General features: G+C 40.3%; 1 protein-coding gene across 2 annotated transcripts in view; it reads left to right on the top strand.

The window, feature by feature from the left end:
* The window catches only part of ELMO1 (engulfment and cell motility 1), a 488,584-nt gene that overhangs the window by 299,028 nt on the left and 165,898 nt on the right, over positions 1-23,658 (top strand). For both annotated transcript variants that reach the window (XM_056118196.1, XM_056118195.1), the window contains one exon: positions 11,877-12,013. In XM_056118196.1, coding sequence (XP_055974171.1) covers positions 11,877-12,013 — 137 coding nt within the window. The remainder of the gene's footprint in view (positions 1-11,876; positions 12,014-23,658) is intronic.

Genomic DNA, 23,658 nt, shown 5'->3' with positions numbered 1-23,658 from the left:
ATAAAATGGTGTAGAATTATTTTGAGAACCCAGAGAACCAAACCTGTCAGGAGTGTGAAGAGTTCGTGGCACATGCCTCTTGCAGTATGCTCAAGTCAGTAGCTCTCATTTCTTGGAGGCACACCTCATTTACAGAAATGGATTCTGCTCCCTCTCCCCAGTGTCTTGTCATTCACATTATGTGCATGTCAAGATTTTCGAGTGAACTGTGACCAGCTTCATCCTCTCTTGTAGAAGGTAACTCTCAGTCAGTCTTGACTTTTTCCTATGCCATTATCCTGATGCTGTGAGTTTGCTTCTTGAGACCCAATGTTCGGTTCCTCTGCTGAAGTACCTCTTCCATCCTCACACACTGCCCAGATGGTCGGTCCTAGAGGAAATAGTTGTGCACCTTGTTGCAGTTCCTTCTTGAAAAGCACAAACTCCAGAGAGGCACACAGAGCAGAAACTTAAATCTCTACCCCCCACCCCGGTTTTGTTTTGCTTACTGTTAGAGATCTCCATCCTCTGTAATCTTGCACTGGCAGAAGGATTACACTGGGATATCCAACATTGCACCTGTTTTCATTCCTCCCCCCGCCCCCTGGGGCAACCATCTTGCTTAAACAGTTAAACAATCTCTGTGACAGAGTCTGAAAAGGCACTGAGCACTAAGGCTGAAATTCATGCTCAGAGCAGGAGTATGGTAAATGGAGGTGACATCAAGGGAATAAAGGGAGCCCCCAACCACGGACTGGGTGTTGTCATTCAATCCAGAGTCAACGGAATCAAATTTGCATTTTCTTTGCTGATGAATCCATAGCATCGATTTGTGTCCTTATAATATTCCTTGTGGTTCTCTTAAGAGAATTAATTTGCTTAGGTTCCAGAAATGGGGAAAGAGACAGAGAACCGCAAGAGTTCTGCAAACTGGGGTCTCTTAAGGCAATGGGTGCTGCTGACAGAATACACCCACACTGGTTGGAGGGCAGCCCTCCTGATGGAGCCCTTCTGCATTAAATCGGGCAGAATGGAAGCCAGGCAGAAGAGCTACACTGTGCAGGAGGAACAGGGAGGCCACCAAGGAAAGGCATGCAGATGGGGGCTGAAGGGCAGCTGCATACCTGAGCACTGTGAAGACGGCAGAAATGACTTACTCGTTGTTTCTGGATCTTGTAGGCTCATAAGCAGGAGGGCAGATGTAAACAAGTTGTCAAAGTTAAAAGTCTGTAGATACTCCAGGGAAAAGGATATCAGGCAACACACGAGAGAAGGGTGGTCTGAGAAGCTCCTGGAGGGCCGCGAGAAAGAAACCGAGACTGCAGCTATGGAGACATGAGCAGAGTGGCTCTCTTATAAAAGGTGGGCAGGATGATGGGCTTCGGGTTCAGTCACAGCTCAAAGAAAAGTTCATATTAGCCAAGTAAGGTCAGACCCAGACTAAGAGGTGTTAAATACAACCATCCAGTTTTTGTATTTTTTCTTAGCAGCAATAGATAATCACTGAGATTTTTTTCCCAGAAATACTATTCACATATTGTGTGCCCTTCTAATATTTTTTTTAGTGAAACACCACGAGGTACAGTTATAGACTTACAAATTTTTGTGCTTGGGTTTCAGTTATACAGTGATCAAGTACCCATCCCTCCATCAGGGCCCATCCTCCACCACCACAGGTCCCAGCATTCCTCCCACCCCCCATTCTCCCCATCCCACCCTGCCTCTGTGGCAGGGCATTCCCTTTTGTTCTCTCTCTCCTTTTGGGTTCTGTGGTTTGCAAGAGAGGCATTGAATGGCAATCATCTTTGGTCTATCTACTTTCAGCATGCTTCTCCCATCCTGGGAGGATCCTCCCAACACCCTTTATTTGGTGCTCACTTCTCTATCTGAGCTTCCTTTTCCCCTAGCACGTGTGGCTGGCCTCCAAGTCATGGAGCAAAATTCCTGGTAGTAGTCTCGGCCACTCCTGGGTGTTAGTCTCCCATTATGTTACTTTATGTTCCCCAGATGAATGCAATCTTTCTGTGTCTATCCCGCTCTTTCTGACTCATTTCACTTAACATGATACTTTCCATGTAGTACCACTTGTATGTAAATTTCATGACTTCATCTTTTGTGACAGCTACATAGTACTCCATTGTGTAAATGTACCAAAGTTTCTTTAACCAGTCATCTGTTCTCGGGCACTCAGGTCAAACCCTTTTGGAAAACAGTATGGACTGTTCTCAAAAAATTAGAATTTGAGCTCCTGTTTGACCCAGCAATACCACTCCTGGGAATATGTCCCAGAGAGACAAAAAAGTGTAGTCAAAGTGACATCTGCACTTGTTTGTTCATTGCAGCACTCTTTACAATAGCCAGAATCTGGATAATCACTGAGTTTTTAAAAGGAAGTGATGTACTTACCATAGGTGAGAATCATCTGATAAGCAAGCTCGGCTTGTCCTCTTTTCTTACTTTCCCATTTTTTTCTAGATCCTCAGATATGTCTGTGAGCCCCTGGTTACAGCGTAAATAGTGATTGCATGAGAACAAATTTTATTCTTGTGGGGTCTTTGGTTGGGCATATCCCAGCTGCTCAGTAATCTGCTTCTTTGCCAGCATAACTCCGAATTCCCATTTCACATGACTGGACAGGCAATTATTTATACCCATGCTAAATTTGCTGGATGACAGTCTTTTAATATGCCATTTCTCAGAATAATTTTTAACAAAGCTTCCATCAAGGCATGCAGAAATTATTTCTTGAACAGGCTCTTCTTCGCCCTGCCTTGTGCTCTGAACACACCACTGAAGTTTTTCTCTTTCCTAATTTTCAACTGCCCCCTCCCATCACTGAAGCTGCACACCCCTAGAAGGGAAGGAAAAGCTCCCTAGCAGAGAAGTTCTCCTACAGATGACTTTGTCCTGCTAACTCAGGGCATAAACTCAAGAGATTGGCTTTGTTTTCTTGGGTCAAGAAAGAATCCTTTCATGAGCTTGGAAGTAGATCCAAAAGTGATTATTTTGCCATTAGATAGTGTGTCAAGGATCCAGATAGCATTGTTCTGCTTGTTTTAGTTGTTTCATTCAAGGGACAAAGGGAAAGAGCAATTGTGGAACATATCGCCAAGACCATTTTCCGATTTTAAGTGAATTCCCAGGGTTCACTTAGTTCCCTCTTATCTGAAATCTTAGTTTATTGCAATTTCTTTACATTTTTTGTAATGTAAAGTACACACTTTAATAAAGTAAGGCTTTATTACTTTCCAGAGTAACTGGATAACTTCATTAAGGAAAGTTAAAATAGGACCGGAGCAATAGTACACCAGGTAGGACTCTTACCTTGGATGCAGCTGACCAGGGTTTGATCTCAGACTCCCATATGGTCCCTCGAGCATCACCAGGAGTAATTCCTTAGTACAGAGCAAGGAGTAATTCCTGAGCATCAACAGATCTGATCCAGTAACCGAAAGTAAATTTTTAAAAAAAGAAATAAGATTTCAATGTAAGTTTATGAATCTTTTCTTAAATTCAAGATGTGAGTGGATTAAATATTGTATCGTATTCTGCACATTTTGTGATCAGTTACCAAATGATTATTATTGCCAGGAATTATTGCTGAGTGTTTACAGGAGTCCTCTCAACTGTATCTTAACTTAGTTCTTTATGATTTAATGTACTGTTACTGTTTTACAAGAAGAAAATATCTTGAGGTATTAAAGACCTCTATTAGTATCACAGTTAAACAGAACTGGAAGAATTCTAATCCCAACCTTAAATCTCATAATTGAGTCACCTAATTACCTGAATTTTAGTTTGATCAAAAAGAGAAAAAGCAGAATAAGGAAAGAGAAATTTGTTACTTGACTCGTTTTCCTTTTTGTACCCCTTTAATTGTTTCTTTTTACTCATAGAATAAAACCTAGTCAAGTCTCTTAAGCCTTAGATTCATATGATGCCTGTAAACATCTTCACTTCCCCTCATTTTTATCTCTTCTTGATCATTAATTCAGGATCATATAGATAATAGATAGTAGATCCACCACCCAACTTAGATTAACTCTCAACCTCCTTAGTCAGATGGATGGAGAGTCGGATGATTGTATAGATGATTGTATGGATGTCTAAATGGATTTATGGATGATGGTTGGATGAGAGAGTAAGTGGGTGGGTGGGGTGGGTGGATGGATGGATGGATGGATGGATGGATGGATGGATGGATGGATGGATGGATGGTGATGTATGATTATGGATGGGCAGATGATTGGATGCTGGATGGGTGGATGGATGGATGCATTGATGGATGAATAGGTAATTACATGGGAGGATGGATGGATGGATGAATTAATGTGCATGCATATGGATGGATCAAGAAAGGAACAGGTAAAGGAAGAAAAGACAGAATAAAGAAATGATATACAGATAATGGATTATGTAAGCGAAGGGAAGAAGCAGGGTCATTTAGAAAAAAAAACCTATGACATTTATTAGAGTATGTTTCTATCAGTCAGATCTATTACAGATTTTCATTAGCTTCAGTGCTCTTTAATCAGGTTAGAAATCTACACTGCAAAAGTAAAAAAAAAATTTCACACATTACTCTCTGATCCACCCAACAAAGGAAATTGAACTGGAGTCCAGGTATGAAGAGGTGCTCACATCCAACTTTAGTGACTGGGAGTCCTTAGGCAATCATGCATACATACATACAGTGATTACCCAAGGATAGACAAACTCTATGTTTTATTCAGTCAGTAAACCAGACTAAATAAAATGCTACTCCCTGATCCTGGAGGTGATGGATCTCAGGGCAAGTGCAGTGCTAGTTTTGAAAAGTCCATCTGCATATGCTAGAACTTTACCCTTCCTGAATTATTATTGTCTCTTATTATTATTCACCTGGGAAGATCATATTACACACATTTAACTTTTATTTACATGTAACTTAAATGCATGGAGGTGTTCAAATCTTTGATGCACACCAAAGCACAGTTGAATGCATTTTCCTACTACCAACTATCGTCTAGAACAAGCAAGCATGTACTGCTGGAGTCAAACCCTCCCTGTAACATGCCATCTCTTCCCCTTTGCAGAACAATATCCTGTCTTCACTACTTTCACTGTCACTGTCCTCCCATTGGTCATCGATTTGCTCGAGCGGGCCCAGTAACGTCTCCATTGTAAGACTTCTTGTTACTGTGTTTGGCATATCGAATACGTCACGGGTAGCTTGCCAGGCTTTGCCATGCGGGTGAGATACTCTCAGTAGCTTGCCGGGCTCTCTGAGAGGGGCGGAGGAATCGAACTTGGGTCAGCCATGTTGGCTGAGTGCAACAACAGACAAACTTTGCCTGTTTTGAGCTTTCGATATTGGTTTAATACAGTGTTTTCTCTGTTTTAGAGGACTCATTTTGTTCAGCATTATGATTTCAACTCATTTGTGTAATTGTGTGTAGCATAATTTTAGGATAATTTCTAGTAAATATGCTGATGTATGAATAAACCATATTTACTAATCTACTTTCGGACGAACATTTCAGATGTTTCAAGTTTTGGGTTATAACAAACAGTGCTAGTAATAAACATTTGTATGCATCTCTTTTGGAATACATGTGCATTTATGCTGGCATGCTACTTGGAGTAGAACTGCTGTATCATTATAGGAATATTTCAGTTTTTGCAAATACTATTAAACTTTTTCAATAGAATTGAACCAATTTTCACTCTCAGTATATGAAAATTCCACACATGAAATGTTTTCTCATTCTTATCAACACTATTTCCATGGTTTTTTATCATAGACACCTTGGAGGATGTTTGAATGCATCTCATTTTGTATTTACCTGTTATCAAGAGAGCCAAACTCTTTGTTTATTAGCTACTTAGGTATTTGATTTCATAAAATACCTATTTTTTCCCATTTTTCAATTGAATTTACTTCTATTAATGTAAGGGAATATATGTGTATGTGTTTTATATATATATATATATTATTTTTTCAAATAATGTTTCAAGTTTTTCTTCAACTGAGTTTGCTATCCTTATCCTTCTCTTTGTCTCTCTCTCTTCCCCTCTCCCCCTCTCTTCCCCTTTTCCACACCCCTTGTGTGTGTATTTGTATGTGTGTGTTTGGGCCACACGTGGTGTTACTCAGGGCTTACCCCTGGCTCTACACTCAGGGATCACTCCTGATGGGCTCTGGTGATCATGTGGGAAGCTGGATATTGAACATGGGTCTGCCACATGCAAGGCAAGTGCCCTGCTTTCTGTACTGCTGTTCTTCCCCTTATTGTACTTTTGATGATTATGGAAGTTCTTATTTTTAATATAGTTTGACATACTCCAGGCAACATTTTTTGTGGTTAGTATTTTTTCTTATCTATGTAAGAAATACTTTTTATTTTAGTCATGAATATATTCTCCTAGTTGTATGGAAGTCTTATTATTTCCTCATTTTAAGATTTGTAATTTCCATAGAGTTAAGTTTGCACATGGTGTGAGTAGGAGGTAGAAATTCATCTTTTTCCAGAATGTATATAATTGGTCCAGACCAAGTAACTGAAAATCCTTCCACTGTAATTTCACCTTTGTCCCAAATCCTGTGACTTGTATGTGCAGGTCTGTTTATAGTCTCTTTTACATTACCTGGTTTTCTATCTATGGACCACTATCACACTGTACTTTTATAATATTCCTCTGGAAATGTAATTTTTCCAAATGTGTCATTTTAGCTAGTTAATATTAATAATTAGTTTGGTATTAAAATTGGTAGCAGCTGGGGACCAGAGTGATTTTAGAGGATTACTGTGCCCTCTGATCCTCAGCACTTGGGCACTGGTACAGAGGTAACCCCAAGAACAGCATCCTTGGGCCCTTATGTTTAACACCTAGCCCATTTGACTGAGAATCGATGGGATATGCTCCTGGGCCTTCTCAGCTCTGTTTGGGAGGCCCAACAATAAATTTTCAAATCTAAATAAGATTAAATTGGCAACAGCTAACACAGCTGAGTGCTTACTTTATCTAAGTTAATAGTTAGATATCAAATGGGATGCTAGAAGAAATAAGACAAAATCTGGAACATTTTCTACTTTTCAAGTAAGGAAATTAAAGGTCCAGAGGAGTTGTCTGTTGATTGAGGTTATGTTGATGTTTGTAATACAGCAAGATTTGTACCCAGGACAACCTCAGTCTAGAATCTCTGCTCTTCTATAACACACTCTGTGTCTGGAATGTGGCCCCGTGTTATCCTTACTGAATCTGGAGTCCGATTTCAGCCCTTACCTGGTTCAGTTGCACTTTTTACTTTCAGGGTCCTTAATAAAAGGCCCATAGGGAAGGTGAACAGTGAAGCATTGGATTAGCTGTGTGTCTTTTTAGTGTAGATTTCATACTATTTTTAGGCATGAGAAGGGATAGGAGAAATATCTAACTTTCTATTAAAGCAGACTTCAGGATCTGTGAAGAGCTGAGCAGGTTTCATTCCTCTGATCCCCTATCCTGAAATAGCTGGGTGGTGGTTTTGGTACTGAGGAAACTTGGGAGCAACAAGGAACTTGGAGTTCCTTGCCCTCCCTCTCCTCTTTTCACCTCTTCCACCTACAGAAGGTTCTGAACTTCCAACACCTTCCCACACATCACCACCCTGCACATCCATGCCATTAAACAGTGCCAGGTCTAAAAATAGCAAACTCAAAGGACGCAGTACAAGATTTTCTGCCAAGATATCAAATATTTGAAATGTGTGTATATGTGTGTGTGTATTTGCATCTGAAAATTCATAAAGACGAGGTCTAAAATTAGCACACTCAAAGGATACAGAGTAAGATTTTATACAAAGATATCAAATATATTTATATACATGTATGTATGTATATGTATATATATATGTATATATATGCACCTAAGAATTTATAAAGACATTATCCACACTGGCTCTAGATCCATGACTAGTTCTCATTTGAGTTTTTATGCTTCAGATAAAAGTATGACTTTATAACCTCTCTTGAATTTTTCGTGTATTTAAATGCTTTTGTGCTGTATGGTTTATCTCTTTGTTGTACCTCATAATTTTCTGGTAGGTCTGTGCTTATCTTTCTTTCAAAGTACACCATTTCTAAAGATGAGGAGAATTAGCTCATAATTGCATGGTCAAAATATTCAGCATTTGCCCACTGCTTCCCAAATCTGTGTCCTTCCAGTCATTTGCAAATGAACTTGCCATCTCTCAGCATATGTCATAACAAGCATGGAAGAACTTCTCGACACCTCAGGAATTATACTTGTCATTGAAAACTCCCAGGAAAGCAGAAATTTTGTTCATTTGCCTGTATCATCTGTCATTCTATCTTTAGTTAAGTAGTTTTCTTATGTAATGGTCTGCATTACATGGTACTGAAAATTGAAAGGGTGTGAAAACAACGAATAATTTTCTCCTGAAAGAATGAGTAAATACTAGCTCATCAAATATTTTTAAAGTCTATCAAATGTCATTCGATACCTTAACACACTAACTGAAATGTGTGAAAGTCATTTTGCCATTCCAAGGGATAATAATTAAGAGATAAAGCTCAGTGAAAGCACAGACACAAAGTTCTGGAGTTATTGATGGCATTGGAGAATTGGAAAAATACTGTTGGTGTGTGTGTGTATGGGTGTGTGTGTGTGTGTGTCCCCATGCTTGTGCATATATGTGTCAAAACACAGACAGAAGTTGTGTTTTGAAAGAACCCTCCCAGTGTCTCATTCACAGGTTAGAAACTGGAGTCTGGCCCGAGATGACCTTCTCAAGGTCATGTACCACATGTAGCCCATTTCTCTATACTCTCATGGTTTACTCGCTTTTATGGTTATTTTCAGATTCCAGTAATGATACTTGCCTCACCTTCCCTAATCCAAGGCAAAATAGTAACAAATCTACTTTAAAAGACAATATACTGCATTAATATTCCCCACTCTTATTCTTATTTTTAAAATGTATGTGTATGGAATATAGCTGCTTTAAAAACTGGTATATTTATCAGATGGCAACAAATTAGTAATATTCATTTAACCTTCATCCCTGAAAAGTACCCTAATATTCCAGACTTAAAAAAACCATTAAGTGAATTCTTTTTTATGAAGCAGAATCTCATTGTGTTAAAAGTGATGTACTTAAAAACAATTTGCTTTCTGAAGGCCTTACTATTTTGGTCTCATTGAGAGTTTCTCTCTAAATTTCATTTATAAAATCATTGCCAACTGATTCAATGCTTTTCCACCACAGTGTTTTTATTTTCATTAAAAAACAATAAACCTCATGGTTCCTGCTCGTGTTGGTTTGGTTAAACCTCTGAATTAGAAGACCTATCCTTGACACATAGACCATTGTTATCAGCTGCTGCTAGCAGCTTAAAACCAGTGGAATGTCCCTGAGAGGGGACCATGTGGTAAACTAGGAGCCCTGACTTTTGTTTAGCTTGCTTTTTGCCATCACTGTTTCCACTTGCTGCCCCCAGTTTGCATACAAGAAGACTGAGGCATGACTTTCTCAGGCTTCATTTTCCAGCAGCCGAGACTGGAACTTGCTCAGTTTTTGGTTGTTATTTGTTTTGTTTGTTTGTTTTTGGGTTTGTTTGTTTGTTTGTTTGTTTTTTGCTTTTTGGGTTATACCCAGTGATGCACAGGGGTTACTCCTGGTTCTTTACTCAGGAATTATGGAATTACTCCTGGCGGTGCTGAGGGACCATATGGGATGCTGGGAATCAAACCTGGGTCGGCCACATTCAAGGCAAACACCTTACCCACTGTGCTATCGCTCTGGCCCCTAGATCAGAACTTTTGCCCCCTCTCAACCACTCAACCTGGGCTGAGAGTGGGATGAATTATCTATTTTCTCTTTAATTTTCTAGATGTGAGCAGACTTGACTAGACTTGCGTCTTTGGCCCTTTTTCCTGGAAATAATATGTTAGCGCAATGTTCATTTATCATTACCAGCACCCCCTTTTGTATTTCTCTCAGAATTTTCCTCAGAAATCACTTTTGCATCAGTTATGTCATTTGGTCATCTCTAATGACTGCTGAAAATAGACAAGATTTTCATTACTATTTATTTAAAGAAAATCAGGGCTCAGTCTTAGAGAGAATGCAGGCTTTAAAGTGGTTGCCTTAGCTGACCCTGCTTTGATCCAGACACGACCAGGAGTGATGGCTGATGCAGAGCCAAGAGTAAACCCTGCAGTGTACTGCAGCAAAAATAAAACAAAGACATAAAGAAAATCAGGGCTCAAAAAAGTGAAGTGACTTGTATCTAATTGATAAGGACTGGACTGAATTCAGATGTTCTGTTCCCTCACCCAAGTCCTTTGGTATGGTTGATGTTACTGCCAGTCTATGTCCTTAGTTGTTCTGCAAAAAGAATCACATTCACAGGCCTGCCTGTCAGATAACACCTTTCAGAGGTGGTAAGCTGTATACCAAAAGGGCACCAGTATATTTTTGAAATTGTTCCTGAGATCTGGAATTGCCTGCACCCCTGAAGACTGAAGATAGACGAAAAGACCAGTGTTAATGTCCCATGCCCTGCATGCACAGGGCATGTTGGGCCTGATCAAGGTTCACTTGGCAGGAAGCCTGTGCCAGCGGATTCTAAGTGCAATCAGCCGTAGTGACAAGGTGGCACCAAGTCTGTCTCTGAGCACACAGGTCTTGCTAGCACTCTGCCCCCATCCTTCCCCCTCTTCCTCCCCTGGCTCCCAGGGCTTGAAATAGCACATTTGGGGCCTTGAAGACTAATTGCCATTGAAGTAGATTCCTATTAAAATAGAAAGTCTTTCAGTGTACATTATAGCTTAGATATATTTTTATGGCGCTGTGTTTAGGGGTCACAAAGCCTAGTTCATTGGTCTCCAGGGTCTTTATTCATAGACATAAATAGCAAAAAACATTGTAAAGATCCAATGGGGTGTTTATAAAAAGGCTATAAAGACGGAAGCTTGTCAGAGAGTTGAGAAGAAGGGAGGAGCTGGGGATGCTTGTCTGGAAGGGGGACAGGAGGGTCACACCTCGAGCCCAGAGCCCAGATCTCCCAGCGAGCAAAGTGAGGAGGTTAGTAGGCAGTTTGGGTCGACTTCATGGCTATGTTCAGGATTAGACTGTTTTGATGGCTTTGACCTTGAGCCATCTGTGTCTCGGACTGTAAAGCAAATGGTTAATGGAGTCAGATGGCTAATGATCTCAAATGTCCCCTACTTCCTGCTACTGTAAGAGGGAAAAGAGCCCCCTGGAGAAATAATAGAGGATGCTGTTTTCAAAGTTGCAGTTAATTGTGTATTCATGAGAGCTCATCTTCTACCAATGAATCTGTTCAGAAAGAGAAAATTGAGGGTCGTGGAGGGGCTGTGAGAGGGCCATCTGAAGAGTCTTTTAAGGTCAAGAGGACAGAGACAGAATCCACAGGCAACATCAGGCATGATCTAAGCCATAGAGACATGTCATAGGTTGAGCTAGAACCTGATTTCTTTCAGTTAAAGCCTGTGCTTGGGGGCAGGCCAGACCACAGGACCTTGAACTCGAGGTTTCTCAGGGGCCTCCCTAAGTTGCACAAATAGACTACTTTGGTTTTTCAAAATGCTGTTTTCCTGCTGAATTAAAATGGTCTCCCATCATTTTTCTTTGAAGTGCCTACATATGCCTGTATTCTCTCTCTCTCTCTTATGTACATACTTCTTTGGGAAAACAGGGTGGAACACACCTGGTAGTACTCAGAGTTTATTCCTGGTTCTGTGCTCAAGAATCTCTCCTGGCAGTGACCAGGGGACCATGTGGGATACTGGGGATTGAACAAGGGCTCATCATGTTCTTTACCCATTGAATTATTGTATGACCCCTCTCTATTCTTCTTATTGTTCATCTCTTCTTTCCCTTTTTCCTCCAGCTAGTGAGACCAGCAATGACTTCCACCCGATGTTCTTCACCAATGACAGATCATTTGAGGAGTTTTTCTGCATCTGTATCCAGCTCCTGAACAAGACATGGAAGGAGATGAGGGCAACTTCTGAAGATTTCAACAAGGTGAGGTCAATCTGGGGGAGAGACAGAAGAAATTAATGTGACTGATCCCTTGGCTGTGTGTGGGGCAGGTGGTCGGAATTTGGCAGTTGGGAGAAAGAGATTATTGTGATTTTATTCTATTAAGACTGGAGAAAGAAAAATATACCTATGTACATATAAAGCTGTATGTTGATGATAACCTTATTTCTCTAGGATAATATTGGATCTTTTTCATTCTTTCAGTTTAGTGGACTGAAGCAACCAACCGAGACTCTGTCTTGGGGAATTTTTTTTTTTATAATTTATTTATTGAATCACTGTGGGAAAAGTTACAGAGCTTTCAGGTTTAGGTTTCAGTCATGTAAATATCAAACACATTTCCCTTTACCAATACTTATTTTTACCCGCGAACCCCAATAGAACCCCACCTCTCACCCCTCCCAATTCCTGTGAGGCAGATGAGTTCTAGTTAACACTCTATCTACTTTGACTAGATTTATTGTTTCAATAAAAGATGCACCATTATTATTTAGAGTTTACGACCCCCCCCCCCAAATCAGACATGCTGAAAAAGCATCGTGAAATGATTTGCTTTCTACAGCTGGGTTTAAGAATTAAATGATGTCACGCAACCGCAATAGCAGCCGCGCGGTTTTGGATTTCTGCTATTTTACTTATTAACCCTGGAAGTATTTCTGTTAAAAGTTAGATAGTTAAGAGATTGGTTTCTGTGCTCTGGATTCGTGGCCGTGCCGGAGAGTCGCTCATGGGGGGCAACTGGTGACCTCGGTAGGGCATGAAGGATGGACCGGAACGCCCCCCTTCCCATGAGGTCCCTGCCGCCTTGGGAAATATTTTTAATGTATTATCTTGGGATGTCTTATTTATGCAAGATCTATTGAGAAAATTACTTCCCTCCACCTGTGTAGGTGGCTGGCATAAGAATGAGATCAGGAAGATTCTATCCAGGTCATTGGTTTCTTTATGGAATATGGCTGTGTTGAGAAAAATCTTACTTTTATCTGATTGTCTCAATAAAGGTTGTTTTAATTCAAGGTCTTTTCTAGGGAATTAAATTTGTTGATATGGAATATTTCTTGGTTCACAATAAGTATTTGATTCTTCAGTTGTCCTTTGGTTTATCATGATTGTGGTGAATTTTCCATTTCTGTGTGTGAGTGAATATTGCATGGAGAGAAGGTTATTGACCAGCTGGGAGGTAGCACAAATATCACATATTTTTTTCAAGAGTCCATATTTTTCTGTAGATACAGGTCTTGCTAAATGTTGACACAGTTAATAACTGGTGGCTCCTGTAAATCTTTCCATTGATAATACTACTTATTTGTTTTGCCTATGGCTCTGGATATGCTTGGTCCATCTCTGCCCTGATCCGATTCTAAGGCCATCATGGCTATGAGTGAAAGGATGTGACTTTGTAGTTAGCCTAGGTGCCTTTAGGGATTGTTTTTGGGGATGAGAACAGCTGCGTTCTGGCTCTGGGTGACATCTGTATTAGTGAAAACCACCCTAAAATCTTTTATCTGAATTTGCATCCTATCCTTTCTCATTGCATTTCTGAATTCTGGAATCTTGACCCAGTACTGGTTGTAAAGAAAGAAAACCAGGAAAAAGAAATGACATTCCCCCCACAAGTCTCAGGTTCTGAACTGAGTTCTTAGCTACAGTCTGAGCATCTTTGCATCTTGACTTCTTGAACCAGGTTTGCTCAGGGACACAGACCTCTCTGTAGAGACGCCTATTCCGGAAACTTGGTCTGGAACTGCTGAGGGTCTGAGCAGCTATACAGAATCATAGTAATGAGTCTAGAAATGTGCAAGAAAGAAACTCCTTAACTCCTTCTGATTGTAACTGCAGCCTTCTAAGTGCACTTCAGTTGATATGAGTGAGTTGGTGATTCAAGTGCAAATCATCCCTGGAAGAGAAGAAAGAGAAAAACAGGGAACCATTTATACAAGCAAGCCACAGGAAGTGGAAAGTTCAGTCAAGCCTCTAAAATGTCTGTAGCCACTTTTCTCGTGGACGGTTCCACTCTTCACTGATTGCATTGTGTCTGAAAGCCTTCCTGTCCTCACATTTCATAGGCTATGGCCTCTCTCCCCAAGAGGACATCTCCCAGGCTGTATGATGTGGACATCAGGTTTCTGCCTGCTATTAAGCATGTTTTTTCTTCCTCCTCTTCAATTACACAAAGTAGTGTTCTTATAAATGATAATCATTCGGGTGCTGGGTTTGTTGATCTATGCATAGATAAGATGGAGAGGAAATACTGTCAAATTCCTCCAAAGGAATGCTTTCTGGGGATGAACACTTAGACACTGAAAGACTACAGGTCTTAGAGGAAGTAAGTCTCGCTCTTTCTAAGACTGTGTTGTTATCTTTGGGCTCAGTCTGAAGGAACGGAGCAGGATCCGAGTAGGGGCATGGGGATGGTTCTGGGTACTGTGTGTTCATGACTAGGTGCTCAGGATGGTGGCAGCAGCATCCTGCTGTGGAGGAGGAAGCTCTGCAGGTGACAGCAAACTCTTCAAAGGGTCCCACTCTAGCTTTTCTGATAAATAACATGTATAGCTTTGCAAAGAAACATTTTTTGTCAAGATTTAAGAGTCATGGGTGGTATCAGTTTCTTATAGTTCCCCAATGTCTGCAGCATCTGTTATGTAGATGGAGCCAAATCCAGGTGTCAGTGTCTGGCTGTGGATGCAAACTGGAGGTCTGGAGGCCAGGGTCCCACTTTACATATAGATTATCATCGATCAAGAGAGAATAACAGAGAATCCGTGAAGGGAATCACAAGTTAGTTGGTGTTGTCAATTAAACACATTTTTCTTCTGAGTTCTCTGGATGCCTTATTTTTGTAGCCAAAAATGTTAGCAGTTGTATAGTTGTTTTGATCATTTACATATTAGTTGATGCTGTAGTGACTTAAACAATACAGGTTTATTATTTTGTGGTTGCTTAGTTCAGGAACCAAAATTACCTGTTGTGGGCTCACAAAATGTGTGGGTGCTGCGTGACACATGTGTTCGGTGACTGAGAGCCCCTCATGTCCTCCCCAGGCTTCCCTAGCAGAGAGACAGAGAGATGGGAACCACAGCATGATGGTGAAAATGGCCCATTTAATTCAGAGCTGCCAGCAAACTTATAGAACATCTGAAGGGGTCAGAGGTATAGGACTGCAGGTCCATGTGATTTACAGAGGTAAAACATTCCAGCAGAGGCAATTCTCTGGAGGAGATAAACTCAAGGAGATGCTCTGTCTTCCAGGGATATCTATATTACTTTTCTGTTTACTTCTAATTGTATATATCAAACAATTAATCAGACAATTAATCAGACAATTAATTGTATTAATTGTCTTAATTGTATCAATCAAACACTTAAGTCAACTTCTTACCAATACTTGCAGTTGTTTGGATAAACACAGTAAGAGATAAAGATCCTAAACTTAGTTCTCTGGACTCTTGGTTCTCAGAGAGCAAGCAAGGCTTTTACTGGTAAATCCCAGACTAAGTCCTCAGGCCAGTTCAGCTTGTCCTCCCCATGAGGGTCCTGTCTCTTAAGTCATAACAACTTGCATCAAGATCATGCATTCATGCCTTCTAAATTGTCCCATTTTGATGCCAGGTTAGCTTTGTCACTCGCCCTGAGTCCATCCCAGTCCCACAGTGGTATCTTCCTTTTGGGGTGTTAGGAACTACAGCAACTGAAGCCTGGATCAAGTAATTATGATGGTGCCCAGGAGTAGATATATTTCAGAGTCAATCAACTTCCAAATATTAGGAGCATAGCAATAATGTCTTTTTGTGTTTAAACAAAGAACATTGCTCTATAGTAAAATATGAAAAGGCTGTAGGGGAAATAGAAAAGCAAGTAATCCACTACGAATGCAAAATCCAGAATTACCAGAAAGTTTTGGCTTATAACTAACCAAGATTGATTTGGGGAACTGTGACAATGAGGTGTAAAACACAAAGTAAAGGCTAAATATAAACTCAGGGGAATAGGGATGCTTGCAACAGTAATGTAAGCTTTGCTGGGATGAGGAAAAGGGGCAATTACTAATGAACCTATAAAACTTAGGGTTAATATCCAACAGCCTGTCCTCTTAATTCTTCTCTCATAAAGAAGCTGGATTCCTCCACCAAATTTTGTTTTTTCTACAGCAGTGCTAGATTCCAGAAAACAAGGAGTCTTGACTAGTGCTTCTCATCTTTTTTCTGACCATGGCCCCCTTTTCATCCTGTTTCCTTGCCTTTTCCAAGTTCCAAGTCCAAGAATCTCTCTGCTGTGCCTCCCCCCAACCTTCAAAACAGCAAGTATAGGTCCAATCCTTTAAATATCCTTGGGATTACATTGCAAGTGTAATTTGCAATTAATCCTTCCAACTTTAAGGTAGACTGATTAGCAACCTCATTTCTCCTTTCATAGAAAGAAATATGGTCACAGATTCTTGGAATGAAAACCTGGACATTCTTCTGCCCATCATCATATGTATTTAATGTGTAGGCATATGAGATTGAGAGATGTAGCAATGATGGGTGCACTTGTTTTGCTGTTTTTCTTCTTCCTGGTAGATCAGCGTAATATGGATCACAGAGCTCTTTCGATTGCTCAAATACAGATACAATTATGTCTCATTTCTTTTTATGTCTGTGTTCTTTCTCCATCAGTCTTTGAAAAATAAATGAAGCAGATCCCTGTGTGAGGCCTCTGGTTCCGTGTAAAGAATGTCTTTTTGATTTTTTCCCTAGCTGTCTTATCAGTTTGCTACTCGATTTTTACAGATAATAAATTTAAAAAGAGAGAAAAGCTGAAATTTTAATCAGTTCAATTTTCTTCTGGTTATTAACTTGGTAGCAGAAGAGATTGAATTTAGGAACAAATGTGACTTTGGCATTTATGGTTTTCTTGTCCAAGTTCTGATTCAGAAACAGCTTTTAAGATCTTTGCATGAGATGTGGTTTCTTTGGATTTTTTTGGACATCATCTTACCATGTAAAAGGGAAGCTTAAAAAAGCGAGTTTGGAGGCTGGAGTGATAGCACAGAGGTAGGGCGTTTGCCTTGCACACAGCCGACCCAGGTTCAATTCCCAGCATCCCATATGGTTCCCTGAGCACTGCCAGGAGTAATTCCTGAGTGCAGAGCCAAGAGTAACAACTGTGCCTTGCCGGGTGTGACCCAAAAAGCCAAAAAAAAAAGTGTGTTTGACTGTTGTCCTGAGTTCAAGATTCTGTTCTGCCAAAGGAGTGAGCTTTGCTGTCCTCTTAATTCTTGTCTCATAAAGAAGCTGCATCCCTCCATCATATTTTGTTATTCCAACAACAATGCTAGATTCCAGAAGACAAGAAGTTGTGACTGGTGCTTCTCTTTTTTCTGACCATGGACCCTTCCCATCCTGTTTCCTTTTTATAGACTTTCTCCTGCTGGCCACGGTCCCCATTCTTGTGACTTTACCAGGATTGTCCTTCTTATAGCTCTGTAGTGCCTGCTTGGAAGAGTGACTATATTCCTGCTCCACTGGACTTGAGAAACAGCAGAGACTGTTGTTTTATGTGCACCAGAGAAGTAGAATTAGAGAGTGTTTAAAATACAGATGAACTTTTGAAAAGAATTTCTCAGTACAGTTGCCTCTACAGAATCATCCATTGGATCCATCCATTGTGTTTGTAGTCTGATTTTTGCATTTTATTGCCACTGTTTAAGGGGATGTGTTAATCATTTTTCATGGGAATTAAAGAAAAGTTAAGCTGCATAGATACCACAGCATACCAGTGGACCTAGAACCATTGCTTTGGTCCCCATTCCTAAGTGGGTGGAAAAGAGGGATATGAATCTTATTGAAGTCTTTAATGACTGACTGCTCCACTTTAATATTTTCACCAAGGTTCCACACTCCATAATATCTGTATGTGCAGCATTTTTTCTGAGTCTGCACATTAGACTCACATGAGGCATCTTCCCAAGCTCTCTTTATCCCAGTGCCTAACTGAACTAAAATCCAATTGAAACTCTTAGATAAGGATGAAACTATCAACAAATATTCCTTAAGACTGGTGGTAATTGTGGTGACGGAATTACAACCAGAAGATGACCTAACACATATCAGTAGTTACTAAACGAAGTCATACATTGGTAAAGTTTGACATCTGCGTAAGGCCTAGCTTTTAAGCCTAGACCTACTATGCAGGAGCTTTCTGCTGGCCAAAAAAAAAGAAAAAAAGAAGAAGAAGAAGAAGAAGAAGAAGAAGAAGAAGAAGAAGAAGAAGAAGAAGAAGAAGAAGAAGAAGAAGAAGAAGAAGAAGAAGAAGAAGAAGAAGAAGAAGAAGAAGAAGAAGAAGAAGAAGAAGAAGAAGAAGAAGAAGAAGAAGAAGAAGAAGAAGAAGAAGAAGAAGAAGAAGAAGAAGAAGAAGAAGAAGAAGAAGAAGAAGAAGAAGAAGAAGAAGAAGAAGAAGAAGAAGAAGAAGAAGAAGAAGAAGAAGAAGAAGAAGAAGAAGAAGAAGAAGAAGAAGAAGAAGAAGAAGAAGAAGAAGAAGAAGAAGAAGAAGAAGAAGAAGAAAAGAAGAAGAAGAAGAAGAAGAAGAAGAAGAAAAATTTCAAAGGAGTTACCAGGATCCCATTACCCTTTCTTATGGGATATGGTATTAAATTGAATTAATACTCTCAAAATGCTTGAGGAAATAAAATGTGTGTAGTTGAAAGTATTCTTTTTATATGCAATAAGATACATCCTGCCATTAAAAAATAAGTACATCATCCTTTTCAAAAGGATATTTTTGTCATTATATTCATAAAGAAAAGTCATATGAATACTTCAAATTAAATCCTAAACTGAAATCATTTTAATGCCTTAGAAGAAATGTTTGAAGCTGGAGATGTTGTAGCTTTGAACGCCTTAGTTTTCTATGTGACGGATTGTGCCAAGGAGAATCTTAAAAACTAGCAGATCTCATGGTTCTCCTGGACCGAGTCTTTCCAGTTTTCTAGTGACCAGACCTCTCTTGGGCTGGCTGAACTTTCTAAACACCACTGGAAAATGTATCACTTGGTAATCACTTAGGAGGCTATCAAAACTGACATTAAAAATCAACATGAAATGACTTTGCCTTACCAAATGGAAGAAACTCATGATTTGAAAACTAGGGCTGGAGCGATAGCACAGCGGCAGGGCATTTGCCTTGCACGCAGCCAACATGGCAGACCCAAGTTCGATTCCTCCGCTCCTCTCAGAGAGCCCGGCAAGCTACCGAGAGCATCTCGCCCGGATGGCAGAGCCTAGCAAGCTACCTGTGACGTATTCGATATGCCAAACACAGTAACAACAAAGTCTCCAATGGAGACGTTACTGGGCCCGCTCGAGCAAATTGATGAACAACGGGAGGACAGTGACAGTGACAGTGACTCTAGAGGAAAGATGTAATTGAAAATCTTTGTCCAGGACCAAAGAGATAATACAGCAGGGAGGGCATTTGCCCTGTATGTGGGCAACGCAGATTCAATCCCCAGCATTCCGTATGGTCTTCCAAGCCCACTATTAGTGATCCCTGAGTACAGAGCCAGAAGTAAGCTCTGAGCACCACCAACTGTTACCAAAAACCAGTAATACCAAAAAAAAATTTTTAATAAAAAAATGAAAACTTTGTCCAGGAGCACAAGAGGCAAAGCACACAATAGCAGTTAGAATCTCAGGCTTGCAGATGACAGATTGTCTCTTGAAGAAAAGAGGGTGAGCACTGGAGAAGCCAGCCCATCAAACAAAGCCGCGGCTGCACCTGGCAATGAGGAGCTGCTTAGAGCGTCATCAACCAGTGGGAGAAAATCTCACTTGGGATGCATTGGAGAGGAGGAAGGCCAGAGCAGACATCTAGGCAAGTCGCCTGGAGGAGTAACCCTTGGAAAAGCACCACTCTGAGGTTACGTCGGATGGATGGGTTGTTGTGTGGTACAGAAAGAGATTGCCTGAAATTGTCAAGGCAGCAAACGCATAGGCTAAAAAGGAGGGGGGATGTTAACTCCTCCAAGGCAGCTTCCACACTTCTGTGCATGCTTGTGGGGCAATTAAATATGCAGAATCTCCTTCTTGGACCAGCCTAACATCACAGTGGTGCAGACAGTGCTCTGTTGGTTAGCAGCGCTGGCCTAGGGAATGAAAGGTGGTCTGTAACTGCTGCCATGAATAAACATGACCCTGCTCATTTGCATGAGGCAGGTGACTGTGAAATATCCTGCAGCAAGTAGTGAAAGGAGACTTTGTGCCTCAGACCCTAGGGGCCTGGGAGGACTAGCCTTGTTTATCTTCATTAGAATTCCATAGAGTGCCACTGATATGGATCGGAAAGGGTCTGGTGTGGCTAATAAACTAGGTGGACTTTTTAATTGACGTATGAATAAAGGGATTTAAGGAGAAAAGTCCTTTAAAGGACCCTAATTTTTTTACAATGAGTTTATTCCCCCCCCACCTTTTATTTTTTTCCAGCTGTCTGAGCCATTTGCCAGGATTTGTTCCAGACATCCCATATCACAAGTTCATTAGGATTGACAAGAAGGAAATGAAACCTTCTCTAGGAGCAAATGGATTAGAGCAGTAGATTATTTTATCCCTGTTGTTTCTAGTTGGATAAAGAATGTGTGCGTGTGTGTGCATGTGCACACGTGTGTGCATATGTGTGTGTGTGTGCGTGAGTGTGTGTGTGTGTCTGTGTACATTTATGCATTTAAACTATTCATTTAAGGTGGTGGCATCTTTTTCCAAGGAATTTTTTACTGCTGATTGGACAGTAAATTTCTGTATGTCTCCTATCTACTCTCTCATCAATATCAATTTACTATTTGGAGATAGTGGGAAAACCAAGAAAAATATGTTTCATTTCAGGACTTATCTTTTTTAATAGATCCCGGTGTGTTCACTTTCTCAGAAAAAATGTGTTAACAGTGGGCAACATGGACCTTACTAAAACTGAGGTCCATCTGGCCCATGGGTAGGTATTTCTCACAGGCTTTTAGGTTACCTCCCTAAAGTCATTTTAAAATTTTTTTAGTTCAGTTGATTATAGTTTAGATCATTAGAATTGTGTTAAAAATTTGTGGAATTAAGCTGAAAAATTACAAAATCCCCCCACCAAATTGCCTAGAACCCTCCCTGACTGTCCCTTCATGTCTTTTATTCTAATCTGACCTTTTCTCTCTTCCTTCCCCAGCGATTTGGTCATTGATTTTGTATTACAATGCCCAGGGTTTGTCGTTGTTCAGTACTATCAGTTCCATCTTCTTATACAAAACAAGATATTACAGATGACTGAGAGCTTCTGCTATTTGTTCTCACTCTGGGGTTAATTCTGTAATTTTCCTTAATCCTGTTTCACAGATGAGGAATCTGAAACATTGGCTTGAAGCATAATAGCTTCTAGTTCCATCCTCCCTGCAACACACTGCATGAGTTCATCTTTTCTTATAGCTGCATAGTATTCCATTGTGTATATATCCCACAGCTTCTTGCTCCATTCATCTGTTTTTGGGCATTTAGGTTGTTTTCATATCCTGGCTATTGTGCTAGGTGCTACAAATCACATTATTATTTTTTAGTTTATTAATTATTTTTGGTTTTTACATCACACCTGGCTCTGCTAATCACTTACTCCTGGCTTTGAGCTAAGGTATTACTCCAGTTGGGGAAATATGTGGTGCCAAGGACTGAATCTCTTCAGTTGTGTGCAAAACAAACTCCTTACCCACTATACTATCTTTCTTACCTCTGCAATAGGATTTTTAAAGATATTTCCCCTTGTCAGCCTTCTGCTGAAATTTAAATCACATGCCCATTGATTCTTGTTTATTTTATGTATGTATAGTTATGCTTTGTATATAAAAAATACAGCATTATTTTTTAAATTTTACTGAATCACCGTGAGATAGTTATAAGCTTTCATGTTTGGGTTACAATCACACAATGATCAAACACCCATCCCTTGACTAGTGCACATTCCCCACCACCAGTAACCCCGGTATAATCCCCATTCCCCCCTCCCTCCATGGCAGACATGATTGTTCTTCCAGAATCAGTTTTCCTCTCCTGAGGGCATTGGGAAAGCAAGGTGGGAAGGAAAGCTTGGAGGCTGAGAGCAGCAAGAGTGTCTGGGGGCTGGGCTGGGTCCCCCTTCATTAGCAGTGTGACCCTGGACCTAGATATAGCGGTGATGGTGTTAGGCGCAGCAGCAATGGCGACAACAGTTATCATTTACCAAGTTGCTCTGAGGATTAAGTCCTCAAAGGTCAAGTTGACCTTATAAATTGCTCCCACAGAAGTGGAGTTGTTGATCTCAAAAGATAAAACAAATTGACAATGATCTGCACTTAGTTATGTGCTGTAATAGAGCTACTTTGATTTCCCAGGGTAGCTTGTTCAACTATCTCTAAATGCAAATTTCTCTGTATTCTGTTTGGGAGTTTCTGGGCTCGGATTGACCACAAACAGGGCCTCTGTCACAGTGGGGACAAAGTTTGGAACTAAGGAGCAAGTATTCCTATGTGAGTTTCTCAGAGAATGAAGCTGTTCTTCAGCCTGCCCACACACTCACGGCAGTGAAACTGAACCTTGGGGAAGGCCACCTTGATTGTTCAGGAGTCCAGAGACCCATCCAACTGGATGACTGTGTGCAAGGGACTCAGCTTCCAATTCCTCATCTGTGAAATAGAAGTAGGAAAGTGACAGGATTCCTAACTACCTCTGCAAAGGGAAAGATTACTCCTGGCCGTGCTGGTGGCAGCCTTGTCCAGGGAAGGTAGATAGCCCTTCTCTCAGCTCGAATGATTCGCAGAGCCACATCACAGTATGCATCTCACTGATCTTACTTTTCAGTGTGTGTGCAACTTTTAGGATCAAGGTAGAGATGACCTTAGAGTGAGTGGTCCATCCCCAGCTGCTGGCCTGTGTAGTGCCATTCATAGACTGACAGTTTCTCCTTAGGAAGGGGCAATATCCCAGTCTCCTTCTTTAGCAAGAAGATTCTTTTGAACATATTCATATCATTTCCATAAGAATTAGCTTTAATATGTTTAAAGATGAGTAGATTTAGTTGTCTGAATACATTCTACAATGTTTTGCTTTCATTACATACCTTTGTCACTAATACATTTTAAAAATATTTACCAAGAATGAGTCTCATGAATAATTCTGGATAAACTTGAACAATAGCAAATACACATCTTGATCGCTCTGTTGTATTCAAAGGATGACTTACAGATTGCCTCGATTTCCAAAGTCATCAAAGAGCTGATGATATTTCTCTTTGCATGTGAAACGTGTTAAATTGAAATGTGCCAAGTATGAGGAGAAACTAGTTGATGAATTAATTCCTCTGCTGGAAAGGAAGATACATCAGGTCCTTGGATCATTTGTAGGCCATCCTTGAACATGAAAACAATAAATACTCTTTGAGTTAACTGTCATTCATATTGAGTTAACTGTCATCACCATGTTCAGGGATCTCTGACATTTCTTTCCTTTCTTAACTATGCTTTGTGGCTCTGTATAAGTTGTTAACTGGTTCCTAACGTCTGAACTTCATACTCCATTGTGAATTCTGTGAGGGATTTGACTGGCACAGAAACCATTGTATCAGTGTATGTTCAATTATTACCTATATTT

This window comes from Sorex fumeus, unplaced genomic scaffold, assembly GCF_029834395.1.
Source record: "Sorex fumeus unplaced genomic scaffold, SorFum_2.1 ptg000037l, whole genome shotgun sequence".
Lineage (NCBI taxonomy): Eukaryota > Metazoa > Chordata > Mammalia > Eulipotyphla > Soricidae > Sorex > Sorex fumeus.
This window is presented reverse-complemented; position numbering and strand designations above follow the sequence as displayed.